At 58.7% G+C, this 18624-nt stretch overlaps 1 protein-coding gene across 4 annotated transcripts; it reads left to right on the forward strand.

Moving 5' to 3' along the window:
- Positions 1 to 197: 197 nt before the first annotated feature.
- On the forward strand, positions 198 to 18624 carry NRTN (neurturin). 4 transcript variants are annotated; one of them, XM_051769293.1, is made up of 4 exons: positions 198 to 451; positions 14353 to 14641; positions 16192 to 17238; positions 17414 to 18624. In XM_051769293.1, the coding sequence occupies exons 2-3, from the start codon at positions 14380 to 14382 to the stop codon at positions 16638 to 16640; spliced, it is 711 nt and encodes a 236-aa protein (XP_051625253.1). In that variant the 5' UTR covers positions 198 to 451; positions 14353 to 14379; the 3' UTR covers positions 16641 to 17238; positions 17414 to 18624. The 4 variants fall into 4 exon arrangements, with proteins under 4 accessions (XP_051625253.1, XP_051625251.1, XP_051625250.1 ...); XM_051769291.1 differs by lacking the exon at positions 198 to 451 and adding an exon at positions 7357 to 7642 and having other exon boundaries at positions 16192 to 17401; positions 17459 to 18624; XM_051769290.1 differs by lacking the exon at positions 198 to 451 and adding an exon at positions 7357 to 7642.

Raw genomic sequence — 18624 nt, forward strand, 5'->3', positions numbered from 1 at the left:
ATGCCGGGGGGCAGCACCGAGGCTCCGGGGCAGCACCGGGACGTCTGGCTGCGCTCGGGCGGGGCGGGACCGGCACCGGGAGGGACCGGGGCGGCACCGGGAGGGACCGGGGCGGGGCCGGGCGGCCCCGTCGGCTCCGCTGCGAGAAGCAGCCGGTGCCTCCTCCGGGGGAGCCGCGGACTCGCTCGGCTGCGGGGCTCGGGCGGCAGCGGGACCGGCACCGGCACCGGGCGGGGCGGGGGAACCGGCCGGCTCCAAACCCGCCTCCCGGCGCGGGGAGGAGGCGGTGGCCGAGTCCCCCCCGCCGCGCTCCAGCCGAGCCGAGCCGAGCCGAGCCGTGCCAGACCCGCGCCGCTCCTCCGCCGCTCGCCCATGGCGACCCCCGGCCCCACGCGTGCCCCGGGCCCGGCTCGGAGCCGCCGCTGAGCGCTGCCACCGGCCCGGCGTCCAGGTAAGCGGCCCCGGCTCGGGAGAGGCGGCCCCGGGGCACCTGCCCCGCGCCCGGGACGCTCCTGCCCCGCACCGCCGCTGCGGGACCGGGGGCGGCCCCGGGGGTGGCCCCGGGGGTCCCGGCGGAGCCCCTTTGCCCGCGCCGTGCCCGCTCTCGGCGCCGCTGGGTATTTTCCCCTCCCGCCCGCAGCCGGCGGGTCGGGGATGCCACGGGCAGAGCCGGGTCCTTCGGGGGGATGGAGGGAGCGGGGGGAGCCCGGCCCCGGTCCCCGCCACCCTGCCGGGGTCGGGGCGGCCTGAGCGGCGGCCGCAGGACTTTGCTTCGTACTTGGAGCCCGTCCCGCCACGCAGGAACACAAACACGGCGCGGGACGGCTCCGGGCGCGGAGCGCTCGCAGGAGGGGGGAGATGGGTCCTGTCTAAATATTAGTTTAAGGAACGGAAGGATCGCCAGCCGGCATCTCCAGCGCCGTCACCTTCTCCCAGCTCCGGCCGCGCCGCAGCGGTGACCGTCTCCAGAGCTCGGCAGGGGCTGGGGGGTGAATATCCCCCCATCCTCGAGGGAGGGAATTTCCCCCTCTCGCTGCGGCTTTAACAAAACAACCCAGACCTCGGGTGTCTTTATTGCACATATATGGTAGCTTGTAGCCGGCCCTGATTTAAATCCCATCGTTGCTTCGGGAGCCGATCTGCAATTAGGCACTGGGTCAAGGGCACGGTTTATCCCAGCAGGGGAAGGGGTTGGCGGCTGTTGGAAGAGGCGTGTGAGTCCTGGACGTGTGCTGAGATCCCAGATCTAAAGCCAGGATCGTCAGTGGATCCCAAATCCAGCTTCTCGTGGTCGTGCGTGCTTCTGGATTTAAGGGCAGAGGCAGCCGAGCTGGCGGCTGGCACAGGGCAGAGAAATCAAGCAGGGAAAAGGGGCGTCTCTGTGCCAAATTTTAGGAGGTGTGAGCGCCTGGGTTTGGGCTTTAACCTTTGGTTCAGACCCAAATCTCCCCACTGCGGCGCTGACTCCGGGCTGCAGAGCCGAGCTGGCGATGCTGCACCCCGGGTTCGATCCGGCAGTGCCCCGGTGTGAGTGTCCTTGGTGTCACCACGCCGGCGACAGGCTCCGGGCTCGTCCTGCGCCTCCATCCCCGGCAGCTCCGGGACTGCGCCGGGGACAAAAATCAGCCTTTCCTGGTGCTACATCCCAGGCTTTTCAGCAGCGCTGGATCTCGGAGAGCTCGCTCAGCCCCGGTCCAGCCCGTGTCCTGCCCGGAGGAAGGCGCGGAGGGGGTGTGGCGCATCCCGGCACCCCGGGAGTGCCGAGCTGTCCCTCCTCCTCTGCCATCGGCCCGCGAGTGGCTGCGGGTGTCTGGCAGCAGGATGTGGCACCAGGGCCAGGCTCCTCTGGGATCCGCGAGGGGAGAGCCCAGCACCTTCCAGGCCTCGTGTTTGGGCTGGAAATAAAGGGAGCTGGTCGGGTTTGCTGTGGCACGGCCGGGGGGACACCCAGGCCCTGGCACTGGGGGTGGTGGTGGTGCTGGGCACTGCGTGGGCCTGGCTGTGGTGGCACTGGGTGCCCTCCCACGGCACAGCCATGAATCACATCACTCTTGGCCATCTCCCTCCTGGGGCTCCGTTGGGTGGCTCTTCCACAGTCGTGGGGTTGATTTCTGCCTTTAGGGGACTGCAAGGATGGGTCTAAGATCGGCAGTATCCCCTTTTTGAGGTCCAGGTGCCCTAAAAGCTGCCCTGCAGGTCATGTGGCCAGAGCAGGTGTCACCTTGGCTGTCCCCAGCCCGGCACAGGCTGCTGTGGTGGCACTCAGCACACGGAGAGCCCCGTGTTCTTCCCAAGAGAGCCTCATCCTGTGCCATGCTGAGCCAGGCTGTGCCCTCCCAGGGGTGGGTTTGGGGGGCACAAGGAACCCACAGCTCCCTGTCGGGGTCCCCAGAGGGGCTGAGCCTCGGAGAGAGGGAGATGCCAAGGGGAGGGAGGGTCCTGGGACCCTGCGTGGGTGCCCATCACAGGTGTGGGGGTTTTTTCTCCCTGGTCTAAGCCAAAACACATGTGCACAACTCTGCTCCCAGGACCTTTGTCAAGCCCAGCTTGGGCAGCATATTGTGGTCCTGCCCTGGAAGCTCCCGGGGCTCAGGATGACTGGGAAGGGGGTGAGGACCTGGGTACCACCCACCCCCCCTGCTCCCACCACACCTGGGGTGGTCCATGGGATGTTCCAGTCCCTCGGTCAAGGTGAGTCGTCTGCTCCAGCCCCACCACTATTACCTGGTTGAGCTGGAGAAACCCCACCCGAGCCAGCTTTTTTTCTGGGATTTGGCCAGTTTGGAGCAGTCTCTCCCCATTAAACTTGAAGGAGAGGAGCAGAATCCCAAACTGGCCCCCTCCCGTGCCGGGGGCGGTGTGGGGATGCTCTCGTGCGAAGGAGCATCCCGGGATGCATCGCAACGAAGCCGCTCCCCCCTCCGCGCTCGCCCTGGGAAAGGGAAATGCCAGAAGCAGCTTCATTCCCGTCTCTTCTTCCTCACGAAACCCGAGAGGGGCTCACTTTGTAGCTCGGCATCCCAGAGCCTAAATTGAAACAATCTCCTCGCCGCCGCGTTGTTCCCCGCAGCGTTTCCTCCTCCCGCCGCCGTGTCAGCGCCGTGTCAGCCCCTCGCGGGCGATGCCACTCTCATCGACGCCGCCCTTCCGAAGGGCTTTTCGCTCTGCTGCAACCGCATTTCATCCGTTTTCCCTTTCCTTTGAACTTCGTCCAAGCCCGGGGTCGGTTTGGCTGCCGGGAGGGAGGCAGGGCAGCCCTGCCCGGCTCTCGCAGCGCTCCGAGGGGTCGGCATTCCCGCAGCAGGAGATATCCCGGGAGGGGGAAGTTCCTCCTTTAAGCATCGCTCCCAGGGCTGCAATAATCCGAAGCAGGAGTCGCGTTTTTCTCCCATTCAGCAGCTTTTTTTTTTGGTTTTTTTTTCGCAGAGGAGGGACCTGGCTGTGTGGTGCTTGGGGCAGGGTGGTGAATCCCATCCCGGAGGTCTCCCGGGCGCCGGGAATGGAGATAATTCACGAGCAGAGTCCCGGTTATGGAGCTCCAGGCTTCAGGGACCCCCCCCCCAGTTTCATCTTGGCTTGTTTTAGGCGTGAGGTGGTTGTAAACCCAGCCCTAATCCTTCCCAGGCACAAAAACATGGCCCTGAAGGAGCCAAGTGAACACGAATTTTCAAAGCAAGGAAATAGGCTGGGATTTAGGGTTGGATAGAGAAAACACCCATCCTGGGGGGCCCTTGGGGGCTGGGCAGGGCTGCCTGCAGGCCATGGCAGCTCCAGGGGCAGCTGGGCATCAGCTTTTGGTCAGGTCCTGGGGGTGGGAACTGACTTTGCTCCATCGTTGCCCTCTCTGGGCCTCACTGGTGATGCAGAGCTGCCCAGCCCAGGGGGGCTTCTGTGCAGCTTCTGGGGGCCCTTTTGCCTTTAATAATGTTGGTTTTGGCTGGAGGAGCTGCCTGGCAGCTCGGGGTGTATTTATTGCTGGCTGTTGTCGCCCCCTGACCCTCCCCTATAAAACACCGGGGCCGTGGGACTTGGTGATGGCAGAGCCCTCAAACCTGGCACCCCGAGCAGCCTCGTGCTGAGCTCCCAGGGCAGAGCAGGGTCAAAATCCCAAATCCCTGTGGGGTTCACCCCAGTGGTTGTTGTCCCTGAGCAGAGCAAGCCAAAATCCCAAGTCCTTGTGGGGTCCCTCCCAGTGGTCCCCGAGCAGCTGTGCCGGGAAGAACAGGCAGGGGACGGTCCCAGCAAGGTGCTGGAGTGGATTTTTGGTTTTCCCTGGATTTTTCCCTCTCGGCTGCCTTCCCCACAACAGGCAGCAACGCTGTGCCCTTGTGTAACACAGGAGGAGAGGGGACCAAATCCAGCCAAAACCTTGGATAGGAACCAAAGCACCTTCATCCCTCCAGCGGGCGCTGAGCCCCGCCCAGGGACACCCATCCCGTCCTTCCAAGGTGTCCCAGAGGAAAGACTTCCCTGTGATTCAACAGGGAAGCCGCTGCCTCTTTTCATTAAGTGGTGTTGGCTTATTAAAAGCACATTTTTGAGGCTTAGCAGCTCCACGGGGCCGTCTGGCAGGGACGGTGCCAGCGGCGCGCGGCGGGAGGACGCGCTGGGCGGCCCTGGCAGCGCCAAGCCGGGCTGGGCATCCCTTCAGCCGGGGGAACAACCTGCCTGTTTGGTACCCAGGGGGGGTTTCGGGTGGGAAAAGGAGAGGATGGAAGGATCCAGCCGGGATTTGGGTGGTGGGAGCCCTCAGAGTGTGGGCAGTGCGGGGTGGGAGCTTCCCACGGAGGGTGGGTGGGCAGGAGAAGGGGGGTCTGGCCCCACCTGTCTCCAGGAGCAGATGGGGGAATCAGGGAATGGTTTGGGTCAGAAAGGACCTTAAAGATCATCTCGTTCTGCCCCCTGCCATGGGCAGGGACACCTTCCACTGGGCCAGGGACACCTTCCACTAGGCCAGGTTGCTCCAAGCCCCGTCCAGCCTGGCCTTGGGTGGCTGCATTCCCACTGTGATGCTTTTTATGGCAGCACAGAGCAGGAGAAATAATCCCAACCTTTACCCCCAGATCTGAGCTGGACTCGTGGGAGGCAGCAGCTGGGAGGGGAGGGCAGCGTGGCCACAGCTCTCCCTGGGTGGGATCAGAGGGGAAACTCGGCTTTTTTGGAACCCACACGACTCTCCCCTGTGGAAAACCTCTCATCCCTGAGGCATCCCAGCAGGTTTTCCCTGCAGTGACAGGAAAGCTCGGGGGACACGATGCTGCTCCGCTGTGTCGGTGTGTGAAGGTCCATCCCATCACCGCCAGCCCTCTTTTATCCCAAATTCTGAGCTCCCTCCACCTAAAATCCCCATTCCCTGTTGCTGTCCCGGGAGGAATTCCTCCCTTGCTGGCTGTGGGGAGGCTCTAAGTGGTTCAATATGTTGGCAGTTGCCTCTGGAGTCGGACAGCAAACGCTAATGGGATCTCAGTCTGTGCTCCGTCCCAAACCTGCTGGAAGGGGTTTAGTGCAAATTGGATTTGCAAACCCCTCTCGGGTCCCTCTGCCCTCGGCAAAGCTCCGTAATCCCCGACGGGAGCCTGGACGAGCCGGCTCCTTCCGTGCCACGAGGAATCCGGGATCCACGGGGAGGAGAGGAGGGAAAGCTGCGGGGGAATTCCCCCAGTGCTGGGCATCACCTGCGCTTCTTGCTCGGGGTGGGGTTGTGGGATGTGGATGGATGTTCGTCCCTCAGGGAGCACCCCGGGGCTGGAACTCCCCCATCCCACCCCTGGCACAGCTCCTGCCTGGCTCACCCCAGCCTGCCAGCAGGAATGTTGGATTAGGGTGGGATCTGCTTGTCTAGGGGTGAAAATGGGAATTATCCCTGAAGGGATCGTGCCAGCACACTTGGGACGTGTGGAAAAGGAGAATTGGAACCCTGAAATTAATATGTGGAGTCCTTCAAGCTCAGTTGTGCTCCCGGGGTGTTCTTCCAAAGGGGGAACTGAGGAATGCTGTGGCACAGTGACCCTGCTTCCAGGGTGTTTTCCAAAGGGAAAACTGAGGAATGCTGTGGGACAGTGATCCTGCTCCTGGGGTGTTCTTCCAAAGGGGGAACTGAGGAATGCTGTGGCACAGTGACCCCGCCCCTTCCCAGGGATTTGGAGGGGCTGGAGCGTGTTGTGGCACCGCAAAGATGGAAAACCCTACAAATCAGGGAAAGGGCAAGCGGCCAGAGCCGCAGTGTGGGGTTGATGCTGTTCTCCCAGCCCTCTTCCCCTCGTGCCTCTGCCTTGTCTTCCCCTCCTGGATTCCACCGAGGGCTTTTCCTTTCTTGGGAAAACGGGAGATTCTGCCCCCCAGATACCAGCGGTGTCGAAAGGGGGGCCCAGAGCAAAGCACATCTGGGGCCTGGGCTCCGTCCCGCTGCCAAAATTTGAGCTTTTAACCCTCTTTCCCGAGGCACTGGGATTGTTCAAACAAGCCCCAGTAATTAGTTTCCTCTGACAAAACCGCCCCTTTTTGGCATCAGGAGGTTGTTTAGCGCTGGGGGGGGGGGGTCGGATACAAAAATAATTGACATTCAGAGTCTGGGTTTTGGCACGAGAGGGAAAATCAGGGCTGGAGAAACATCCCTGGGGGGCGGAGAAGGACAACACAGCAGCACCCAAGGGCGCCCGGCAGTGGGTGGGGGGTCTTTGGCTGGTGTTATCCCTGATTTCCTGCACGTCTCCATAAACCAGCCTGGCTTGGGTGGGATCCCGAGCCACGTATTTTTATTTTCCAGGTCCACCAGCAAATGGGATCTGGCTGCAGGGGGGGGTTTCTTGCAGGGTATTCCCACCTCGTTCCCTGTCCTGGTGTTAATTCCTACTCTCTGCTCCCTCTCTGAATCATTTTGATATCAATTAATCTCTAATTACTCACCTTCTTCCCATAAAGGGCGGCTCCTGCTGCTGCTTAGACCTGATGGAATCGGCTTAGGGAGGTTTTTGGGTTGCTGCAGCCGAGGTGACCTTGGTGGAGCTGTCACACCTTGTCACACCTTGTCAGGGTCGGTGGGGACACGGAGTCACCCCTCCCACCCCTGGAGACCACAATTCAGGGACCAAAATTTGGGGACCACCAGCTGAGACCACGACCTCGGATCTCACACCACCCACCTCCACCCAGAGAGGATTTTTAAATACTTTTGCTGCTTTCAACTGGAAGAAGAACGAATATCCCCCCCCCAAAATGTGCTGTTTTCAAGGCTTTTCTCTCACTGCTGGGGGGCGGGGGGGGCTGGGGGTGCAGGGCTCGGCCAGGTGTCCCCAGGATGTCCCCAAGCCGGGCTGGGTGAGCCCTGCAGTGGGTTGTGCTGCATCAAACCGGGCTTTTCTTTAATGCTGATTTATATTTCAGCTGCGTTTCTGCCTCCGGCGTGTCCCGGAGAGAGTGACGGAGTGGGGAGGGGGGGAAACCACGGGAAGCCGAGGATGGAGGGGAAGCAGCATCATTATTTGCCCTTGCAGGGATGGGCTAAGCCCAACTGGGGCTGAACTGATCCCAAACTGGTGCCAGGGGAGCAGAAATCACCGCGCTTGGCTCCGCATCCAGCGGGATTCCCTCCCCCCCCCGGCGCCCGCTGCGTATCCCGGTAATTAATGACTTGAAAGCCCAGGTGAGACCTCCAGGAAAGGAATCAAAGGCTCTGCTGCCGCTTTCCAGGGCACGGATGAATCCCGCTGGGACAGGGGCCTCCCCACGGCCCGGGGCACGCGCCGGAGGGTGGGAATGGGAATGGGAATCCCGCGGGAGGGACGGGAGAGGGTGAGAGGGGTCAGACCATCCCCGGGGCCGTCTGGAGGATTCCTCGGAGAAATCCAGCCCCCAGACAGGGCTGAGTGGAGCTCTGGGGGCTGTGGGGAGAGGCAAGTGGGTTGTGGCTGTGGGGTCTCCGGGCTGGGGGCGCTGGCCGTGGGTTTTCCATCCCGGTGAGTTCGGCTCGTGCCCGTGCAAACTGGCACGGTTCAGGGGGCAGGAGGCTGTCCCTGCCACGCAGGGGTGGCTCAAAGTGCCCCTTGGCCCTGGCACAGATGGGGATTTTCCTGCCCTGTGCTCCTTTCCCTGCTGGGGTTGACCCCAGCCAGGGGTTGACGCTCCCTGTTCCCGGAGCGGAGCTGGAGTTGGGATCGTGGGGCTTTTTCCCTCCTCATTCGTACACTCACTGTTGGAAGAGGAAAAGCCAACAGGGCAACTCAGATCAGGGTTTGGGGCTTTTTTTGCTCCCAACACTCCTTGTTCTGGGGCCACTTTGGGCATTTTGGGGCCAGTTTGGGCATTTGGGGGCTGGTTTGACCCTGGGGCACGGACCTTCTTGCTGCACTCCAGTATTCCCAGTGCAGCATCCGTCCTGGCTGGGGGGGTGTTGGAGGGGTTCCATTCCAAAAAAATAATGTTAGCAGCTTGTGATTAGTTTTGGGGAAGGTCTGAGGCAATTTTGGGGAAGGTCTGAGGCAATTTTGGGGAAGGTCTGAGGCGATTTTAGGGAAAGAATGAGGAAGTTTTGGGGAAGGTCCGCAGGGATTCTTGAGGAAGGTCTGTGGAAATTTTGGGAAAGGTCTGAGGCAATTTTGGGGAAGGTCTGTGGAAGTTTTGAGGAAGCTCTGAGGAAGTCTTGAGGAAGGCCTGTGGAAGTTTTGGGAAAGGTCTGAGGCAATTTTGGGGAAGGTCTGAGACACTTTTGGGGAAAGTCTGAGGAAGTTTTGAGGAAGGTCTGTGGAAGTTTTGAGGAAGGTCTGAGGAAGTTTTGAGGAAGCTCTGAGGAAGTTCTGAGGATGGTCTGTGGAAGTTTTGAGGAAGGTCTGTGGAAGTTTTGGGAAAGGTCTGTGGAAGTTTTGGGAAAGGTCTGTGGAAGTTTTGGGAAAGGTCTGAGGCAATTTTGGGGAAGGTCTGAGGCACTTTTGGGGAAGGTCTGAGGAAGTTTTGAGGATGGTCTGTGGAAGTTTTGGGGAAGGTCTGTGGAAATTTTGGGGAAAGTCTGTGGAATTTTTGGGGAAGGACTGAGGAAATTTTGGGGATGCTCTAAAGTTTTGGGAATGGTCTGTCCAGGTGGCCTCTCCACCACCCCCATCCCCTCCACGACCATCCCACCACCCTCCGAGCAGGACCAGGCGTTGAACCGAAAGCTGCTGCCGGAGGAGCCACTTTCCAGCAGCCCCCGGAGCTGCCGCACCGTGAGCCTGGATGGAAATTGTTTAATTCCTGCGGGATGAGTCACGGGGGGAGCCGGGATTTCAAAGCCCGCTTGGCTCCCATGTAAGGCACTCAAATAAACAGAGTGTGGCAGGTGGAAGCTCTCTCTGATGTCCCGTCAAGGCCTTGGTCTTTCCAAGTGTTTTGCGTTGCCAAAAATCCTTCGGCTCCATCCATTCTTGCCACGGCTGAGGCCGAGAGCTTGGAAAATAATGAATCAATGCCCGGAAACACGAATCGACGGAAAATTTATGACACACTTATAATGTAATGTCTTTTGGGTTCCCCTGCTTTTGAAGCATCAGCACCAAAGGTTTTGGCGTCTCCTCCTTCCCCTCTGCAGCAAGGAGGATTTAGGGAGAGAGGATAAAGCTCCCCTTGCCCTCCCTCGTCTCAGTTTAAGGAGTCAGTGGATGGTGGAAAGAAGTTGGAAAGAAATTGGAAGATCTGCTTGAAAAATTGGAAATGGGGGTGAGGAACAAGAGTGATGGGAAAGAGTGAGAGTGTGGAAAAGTGAGGGGTGTTGGAGAACCCCAAGTGCTGCGTTTTGGTGGGCAAAAAATATCCCTGGGGCTGGAGTCGCCAGGTTTTGATTTATCAGGAAAAGGCAGTGGAAACACGGACACTTGGGAGTTTGGACACTTGGAAGGAAGGAAACTCCACCTGGAAGGGAGACTCGGTTGGTTTGGTTGGTTTTTGCTGAGCAGTGAGGGCGGTAAAGCCTTGGAAGAGTTTCCTGAGGGAAAACCTGAGGGTGGATTTGTTGGATTTTGGCCCCCTCGGAAAGACGGGAGGCAGGAGGAGCTCGTGGAGGGTTTTGGGAATCAGGTATCCACCTGCTCCTCCCAGACCAAGTGGTAGGAGTTGGCTGTGCTGCTGCTTTGTTGTTTTTCCTTAAGATTTCCAAGTCTTTGGGACACGGGGCGGGTTTTCCTCTGCCTGGGAAGCGGTGAGGGATGAGAGCGGGGCAGGTGATGCCAGAGGAGGTTCAGGAGATTCCTGAGGGAGTGGTTTTTCAGTGGCTCCCGCCAAACAGGGCAGGTTTTGGGGCTGTCCAGCCAGGAAGGGTCTCCTGTAGGATCGAGTTTCCCTCTTGGCAGCAGGCACGGCACGATCACGTCCGTGGATTATCAGGAGAAGGCAGGAAAACAGGGAGCTTGTGGGCTGTTCTCCAGGAGAAAAGCTGAGCTCAAACTCTGGTCTTTCATCAAGATCCCTGGGTCCCTCCCTGGGATCATGGGGCTGTGAGTGCCCAGACACGCCAGGATTCAGCCCAAAAGCACCCTGTGGATCACAGGTGGTGTAACTGAGCCCTTGCAGCCCCTTCCAGTGCCCAAACAGGCTCCAGGAGAGCTGGAGAGGGACTTGGGACAAGGGATGGAGGGACGGGACACAGGGAATGGCTTCAAGCTGAAAGAGGGGAAATTAAGGTGGGATATTGGGAAGGAATTCCTCCCTGGGAGGGTGGGGAGGCCCTGGCATGGGTTGCCCAGAGAAGCTGTGGCTGCCCCATCCCTGGAAGTGTCCAAAGCCAGGTGGGACAAGGCTGAGCTTTGCAGTCTGGGGCTTTTTAGAGCGAGAGAAACCTGGCGGCAAAGCCCGGAATGACTCCGCTGTTGTTGTTTTGCGCGTTGGAACCGGGATTTTAAAGCCTTTCGAAAGGTCACAGGCGAGTGGGTGGGGGCCAGAATTCCTGGCTGCCGGAACAGGAGGCCTTTTTTTTTTATGGGACGTGCAGCGAGGCTGAAACCAATCTTCTAAAATTTTATGGCCTTGCAACGAGCCAGAGGCCCTTTCCCAGGTGGCCGGATCGAGTGTCACCGGCTCTGCTCCGTCACAGCCCTTTCCTGCCTGGGGGGCAAAGGGGGCTGAGCCCCCCCAGGCCACTAAGGTTGAGCTCAGGGGGTTTTGTGTGACCCCATTTCTGGTTGCTCACCATGGAATTCACCTCCTAAAAGGCCCCGAACCGGCTGCTGGAAGCTGTTTGTCCCCCTGGAGAGCCAATGGCTCCTGTCCTACTCCATATGGGGTCCCTTCCCCACCTCCCAAAGCTTCTCCTTCCCCTGAGGCTGCTGCTCCTTCACAAATCCTTCATTTCTCTGAGTTTTGCCACCTGTCCAAGGACCAAGTGCAGCTCTCTTGGTCCTTCACCCTTTAGCCCCAGTCCTGGGAACTGTTTGATGAGTTCTCAGTGCCCCTTCCCTACTCCTGCTCTTGTTTGCCAAGGAGAAATCGGGATTTAAGGGGCCTGATTATCGTGGAGTCATGGAATGGTTTGGGTTGGAAAGGACCTTGACTATCATCCAGTTCTACCCCCTGCCATGGACAGGGACACCTTCTACTATCCTGGGTTGCTCCAAGCTCATCCAATCTGGCCTTGGACACTTCCAGGGATGAGGAATCCACAGTTCTTTGGGCCACCTGTGCCAGGGCCTCCCCACCCTCCCAGGGAGGAATTCCATCCCAATGTCCCATCTAACCCTGCCCTTTTCCTGTTGGAAGCCTTTTCCCCTTTGTCCCATCACCATTCCCACTATGTCCTATCATGATGATGAACACAGGTATGAACACATCCAACATCCTCCATCACATTCCAACATCCTCCATCACATTCCAACATCCTCCATCACATTCCAACATCCTCCATCACATTCCAACATCCTCCATCATCCTTCAACATCCTCCAACATCCTCCAACATTCTCCATCATTCTCCATCATCCTCCAAAATCCTCCATCACCCTCCATCACCCTCCAACATCTTCCAACATCCTCCATCATCCTCCAACATCCTTCAGCATCCTCCAACATCTTCCAGCATCCTCCAGCATCCTCCACTGTCCTCATCATCATCCTCCACCATTCTCCATCATCCTTCATCATCCTCCACCATCCTCATCATCCTCCCCCAACATCCTCCATCATCCTGCAACATCCTCCATCATCCTACAACATCCTCCATCATCCTACAACATCTTCCATCATCCTCCAACATCCTTCATCATCCTCCACCATCCTCATCATCATTCCCCATCACCCCCCATCGTCCTCCAACACCCTCCATCACTCCCCTGCAGGATGGGGAGCCCAGCTCTTCCTTGTCTCCATGGGATGGGGATCAGCAGCAGGCAGGGCTGGTGCCATCCCCCTCTGGTGCTCCCAGTGCTCCCACCAGCCTCTCCCAACTCCCATCCCGCTCCGGTGCTTATCACCGCGGTGTCTCGGGCCCGTTGGGATTCCATCCTCTTTCCTCCTTATATGGCCAAACTATTCTTTTTCCTATCTTGGCGTTGTTTATAGCCCAGCTGAAAATATTTAGGCTCTGGCTGGATTCTACAATTGCCCCATAACCCACGGGGTATCTGATTCCTGGTAGTTAACATGGAATTATCTGCATCCCATAAAACCGAGGGATGTGGCCATGAGGAGGGTGTTTGTTTTCTGCAACAAAAATGAGAGCAAACGTGCCAAATCCCAAATTAAAACAAACATTTTCCCCCCTCCAGTAAATTATATTTGACCAATATTGTGAAATTGAGATTGCTGGGGTTTTTTCCCTTTCTCCTTTTTTTTCCCCTTTCTCTCTTTCTCTCTCTCTCTTTTTTTTTTTTTTTATTACCCCCCCTGGAAAATTTTATTTGCAAAGAAAAAAATATTTGGAGTTTGAAACAAAAAAAAAATAGGGGCCAGGAGGCAGCTGGGAGTCCGTGCTGCTTCCCAGAACCTGGTTTTGATGGGATTTCATGGCTCAGAGCCCAGGGATGGGAGCACAGACCCCGTTCCCCCACTGCAGGGTCAGTGGGAAAATCCCACCAGATCCAACCTGCTCGGGATGGAGATCATGGAATGGTGGAAGGGGAGAGCCCAACTGGCCTTGAGGGACGTGCCAGAGGGATTTGGGGTGGGATTTGTGCTTTGGGAAGCTGCTGGGCTGTGGCTCTGGGTGATTAGCACAGCTGAGGGTCCCGGTCCCACTGCTGGGATGCTCCAGCCCCCCTGGTCATTTTTCCTGAGGTTTCCATGTTTTTGGCTGGTTTTGGTGGAGCTGCCATGTCGGTGCTGCCAGCGGGGAGGGGTTTGGGCTCTGGTTGCCCCTCTGGGTAAGGGGATGACAGGAGGGGATTCCTGGTGCTTGTGGAAGGACTGGGACACCAACCACACCAGAGCGGGGTGAAGGAGGGTGAGATGGAGCCGGGGGCTCCTCCCAGGAGAACTTCCCTGCAGAAAAGCCCTCACAGGCTGGGGTGGCATCAGTTTGCCTGTCCTTTCCCACTGTGATACCGGCCCCCGGTGTGAGGAAACCTGGATGGAGGGAGGGGAGGTGGGAACCCAGCTGTGTGTGGTGGGGAGGGGCTGGGTGAGGTCACCACCTCGTCCCCATTGGTGCCACACTGTGCCCCTTGCCACTGCCTTGTCCACATTGGTGCCACCTTGACCCTATTGCCATCACCTTGAACTTCTTTCCGTCACTTTGACCCCAATTCCATCACCTTGACCCCAATTCCATCACCTTGACCCCATTTCCATCCCTTAACTCTGTTGCTGGCACCTTGACCCTATTGCTGGCACCCTGACCCTATTGCCATCACCCTGACCCCAATTCCATCAACTTGACCCCATTTCCATGACCTTGTCCCTATTGCCATTACCTTGACCCCAATTCCATCACCTTGCCCCCACTGGTGCCACCTTTTCCCCATCTCCATCCCCTTTTCCCCATTTCCATCCCCTTCTTCCCATTTCCATCCCCTCATCCCCATTGGTGCCACCTCATCCCCATCTCCATTCCCTTGTCCCCATTGGTGCCACCTCATCCCCATTTCCATCCCCTTCTCCCCATTTCCATCCCCCTGTCCCCACTGATGCCCCCTCATCCCCACTGCCACCACCACCCCCAGACCACCACTCCCTCGCCCACCACAACCGGTGTTCCAACACATCCCTGGGCTCCTCCGTGCCTCCATTTCCCTCTCCCAACACCGGCCCAGCCTCGGGGAAGGAACCGGAGCCGAGGGGACGCCGGTGATCCCACAGGACACGGAGAAGGGGGGCAGGGAATTGGGGCAGGGGGGCAGGGACCTGGGGGGGGGGAACGAGGGCTGCATAACAAGGATTTTTTGTTTGGCCTGTTTTGCAGAGCTCCAATGTCCTGACTCGCTCTAAGATGAGGGTATGGAAGTTCGCAGCCATCGCATCGATGCTCCTCAGCTCCATGTTGTCCATCTTAGTTTGTAGGGACATGTTCAGCAGAAACCGGGAACGCGGCCCCTTGTCTTCCTCGCCGTCTTCCTCATGGGCATCCTCCTCATCCTCCTCCTCATCCTCATCCTCCTCCTCCTCCTTCTTCTCCTCCTCCTCCTCGCTGCCAGCAGCTCCACGGAGATCCCCACGGGCCCTGCAACGCCACGGCTCTCTGCTCTCCCAGTGTAAGCTCCTGCAGCCCCATCCCGGGCTCACTGCCCCCCCTGATCCCACACTTTTCCCTCAAAACCCCCGTTGGGTTATTCCCCAAACATCCCCTTTGCCAGGATTTAGATCCTTAAAAAGGATTTATTTAATTTTGGGGCAACAGGACACCAAACCTTGGTGTGAACAGCCCTGCACGGAGGGGAACCCAAACAGCTCATCTTGCTGCAGAGAAACTGCTTTTTTTTTTTTTTTTGCTTTTTTATTTTTTTTTTTTTGGCTCCAAATGGTTTTTTTTGGGAAATTCTTTTTTTTATTATTATTATTATTATTTCCGTGCTATTTTTTACAAATGGAAAATGTCAAACAGGAGCTGAGGACGAGGGGACTGGCAGCGGCTCCCCCTCCTCTCCCTGAGGGGGCTGGAAACCTCCACGTGTTTGTTTGGATTCCAAAACCAGAGGAACAGCTTTTTTTTTGGGAGGTGGAAATTTGGAAATCGATGACAAGCTGTCAAGTCGTGTTTTCCTCTGCCTTCCCTGCACCTCCTGCAGAGCTGAGCTGGATTGAAGCCTGGATTTAGGGTTGGGACAAAGGGCTGTGGGTGTTGCCAGCAGTGACTGGGGACAGTTTGTGTGTTGGCTGCTGGTCTTGGGGTTTTGGGGGGCAGCTCTTCCCCCCACCCCAGGCCAGAGTGAAATGGTTCAAATGTGAAATTTAGTGGTGTTTGTCCCCAAATCCACCTGCCCCAAGGGATCTCCATCCTTGGGGATGTCCTCCCAGTCCCAGGGAATTTCCACCTCGGGGGATGTCCTCCCACCCCAAGGAACCTTTATCCTGGAGGATGTTGTCCCATCTCAGGGGATCTCCATCCCAAGGGACATCCATCCACCCCAAGAGAGCTCCATCCTAGGGAATGTCCACCCACCCCAGGGAATCTCCATCCCGGAGAATCCTGAGATCCTCATCCATGGAGGATCCTGCCATCTCAGACAGCCCCTCATCCTGGGGGCATCCTCCCAGCTCCAAGGACATCCTCCCACCCCAGGAAATCTCCATCCTGGGGGACATCCATCCATCCATCCCAAAGGACCTCCACCCTGGAGGATCCTGAGATCCTCATCCCTAGAGGATCCTCCCATCTCAGGTGACCTCCATCCTGCGGGACATCCACCCACCCCAAGGGACCTCCATCCAGGGATGGATCCTCATCCCTAGAGGATCCTCCCAACTCAGGTGACCTCCATCCTGAGGGACATCCACCCACCTCAAGGCCCCTCCATCCACAGGGAGGGTCACCCTCCCACCCCAAAAAACCTCCATCCTGGGGTACATCCATCCATCCATCCACCCCAAAGTACCTCCACCCTGGAGGATCCTGAGATCCTCATCCCTAGAGGATCCTCCCATCTCAGGTCACCTCCATCCTGAGGGACATCCACCCACCTCAAGGCCCCTCCATCCACAGGGAGGGTCACCCTCCCGTCCCAGAAAACCCCCATCCAACACCCACCACTCACCCCTCCAGGGGCATCCCCCCGCCCTCTAACCCCTCTCCCTTCCCTTGCAGACAGCAGCCTGCTGGAGAGCTACACCGAGGGCGAGATCCGCCAGCTCGTCTCGGCGCTGGTGGAGCGCTACAGCCAGGCCATGAACTCGGGGGGCCACGAGCTGCCGCTCTTCCCGCGGGCCGGCAGCCGCCGCAAGCGCGCCCGCGCCCGCCACAAACCCTGCGAGCTGCGGGAGCTGGAGGTGAGCGTCAGCGAGCTGGGCCTGGGCTACGAGTCGGACGAGACGGTGCTTTTCCGCTACTGCAGCGGCACCTGCGAGGCCGCCGTGCGCAGCTACGACCTGTCGCTGAAGAGCATGAGGAGCCGGCGCAGGATCCGCCGGGAGAAGGTGAGGGCCCGGCCCTGCTGTCGCCCGCTGGCCTACGACGACGACGTGTCCTTCCTGGACGCCTACAACCGCTACTACACCGTCAACGAGCTCTCGGCCAAGGCGTGCGGCTGCGTGTGACGCGCCGGGGATGTTCCCCACGCGAGGGGAGAGGGAGGGAAGAGGCGACGCCCCAGCGCCCGAACCTCGCCGGGCCCACCAGGATGGAGCCCGGAGCGGCTGGAGGAGGAGGAGGAGGGACTGAGCCGCTGGCACATCCCGAGGACTTAGAGACACGGAGGTTGTCGGAGCGGTGACGGCTGCCTGGGGCTGTTGTGCCCCCCTTGGAGGTGGCCCAGGGGTCCTTGTGAGCCCCTCCAGGGGTGGCTCAGGGGTCCCTGTTGCCCCCCTCCCAGAGGTGACAGCGGGCGTGTGGCGTGCACAGGACACGTCCTACGCTCGGGGTTAAATGTCACCCGTGTCACACCCGCCACTCGTGTCACCTGCCCGGGGGTGGGGGTGTCACAGGGTGGGTGTCCCCTGCACGGGGTGGTCCCCACGTGCCAGGGGTTCTGTGTGGGGTGTGTGGCACACGCCGGTGCTGTGATGGTGAGCAGGGGTTGGTGTGGGGGTGTTGCTGCACGTGGAGTGGTGCCGGTGGTGTGTGGGGCTGGACGGGGTGTGCTGAACACACAGGGTGTTTTGGGGTGTCCAGCACACATGCTGTGTGTTTTAGGGGGTGCAGCACACACACAGCGAGTGTTTTGGGGTGTGCTGAACACTCAGTGTGTTTTGGGGTGTGCTGAACACACAGAGTGTGTTATAGGGTGTGCTGTTAGAGGGTGTGTGTTTTGGGGTGTCCAGCACCGACAGCAAATGTTTTGGGGTGTGCAGTACACACAGTGTGTTTTGAGGTGTCCAGCACACACAGTGTGTTTTGGGGTGTGCTGAACACACAGGGTGTGTTATAGGGTGTGCTGTTATAGGGTGTGTGTTTTGGGGGCTGCAGCACACACAGTGTGTGTTTTAGGGGGTGCAGCACACACAGTGAGCGTTTTGGGGTGTCCAGCACACACAGTGAGTGTTTTGGGGTGTGCTGCACACACAGAGAGTGTTTTGGGGTGCATTCCAGGTGTGTCACACAGCTGCAGGTGCCCTGTGCCACCCCGACTCAGGGGCTGAGCCCTGCACTTTGCATCTGGGGTGGGTCCCCAGAGTTTTGTGACCTCCCTTGTCTGCCAGGGGCAATTCAGCCCCCAAATCCCCCTGTTTGGGGGCACAAAGGCACGGGCAGTGGTTTGTGAGAGGCTCTGGCTCCGCTCCCCGCTCGTGCCCCTTTTGCCATCGTCTCATTCCCGCAGCCCCCAGGGCTTTGCTTCTTAAAACTCGGGATAATCTGAATAACTGGATTAACCTCCCGTGCCCCCGCCACGGGCAGCTGGGCCGGAGCCCAGGGAGGTGACACGACCTCCCCAGGGCCACCAGCAGAGCGGTGGCACTTCCCGGCGTGGGCTGGAGCGTTCCTGGTTTGGTGTCTCCCAAAAATCCACTCTCAGCTCTTCCCAGGAGCATCCCCCCAGCACCCGGAATGGTGCAGGAGAAGGGATTGGGGCCTGGCTTTGGCTCCCCTCGCATTTACAGCACTGTCACTGCTGTTTACTCTGCGGGGAGATAAACGAGCCCGCAGACTTTCCCGTTCCCTGGGCAGGCTCGATTTGTTGCCTGGGATTGATGGTTTTTTTTTTTCTTCTCCCCTTGGCTCCCTTCCCAGAAAAAGCAAATCATAAACAGAAGGAGAATATTGGTGTCATGTCCTGGGCATTAACCAACGCCAGGGAAAACGCTCCGTGTGCAGCCCTCCTCTGTCACGGAGTCATCCCAGCTCTGGAGAAACAGGGGGGAAAAATTCCATGTACCTTCATCCCCAGGTGGAGGAGGGCTTTGTGTCGGTGATCCCGGCAGCCCGGGGACGGTGCTGCAGGATTTGGGGCAGCAGGGGAAGCATCCCGAGGATGGGATGAGATGGGATGGGAGAGCTGTGTGTGACTGGCCTCATTCCTGACCTCCACAAAGGGGCAGGATTTAGGGGATCAGGTTGGCATCCCCTGGGATGGGATGGGATGGG

The sequence above is a fragment of the Manacus candei genome, unplaced genomic scaffold (genome assembly GCF_025592945.1).
Source record: "Manacus candei isolate 608988 ecotype Guabito, Panama unplaced genomic scaffold, ASM2559294v1 h1tg000106l, whole genome shotgun sequence".
NCBI classification, from domain to species: Eukaryota; Metazoa; Chordata; class Aves; order Passeriformes; family Pipridae; genus Manacus; species Manacus candei.

Coding starts and splice junctions, on each gene's coding strand:
- NRTN (XM_051769293.1), top strand. CDS start 14,380: ATGAGGGTATGGAAGTTCGCAGCCATCGCATCGATGCTCCTCAGCTCC. Junction 14,642..16,191: donor CGGCTCTCTGCTCTCCCAGT/GTAAGCTCCTGC, acceptor CTTCCCTTGCAG/ACAGCAGCCTGCTGGAGAGC.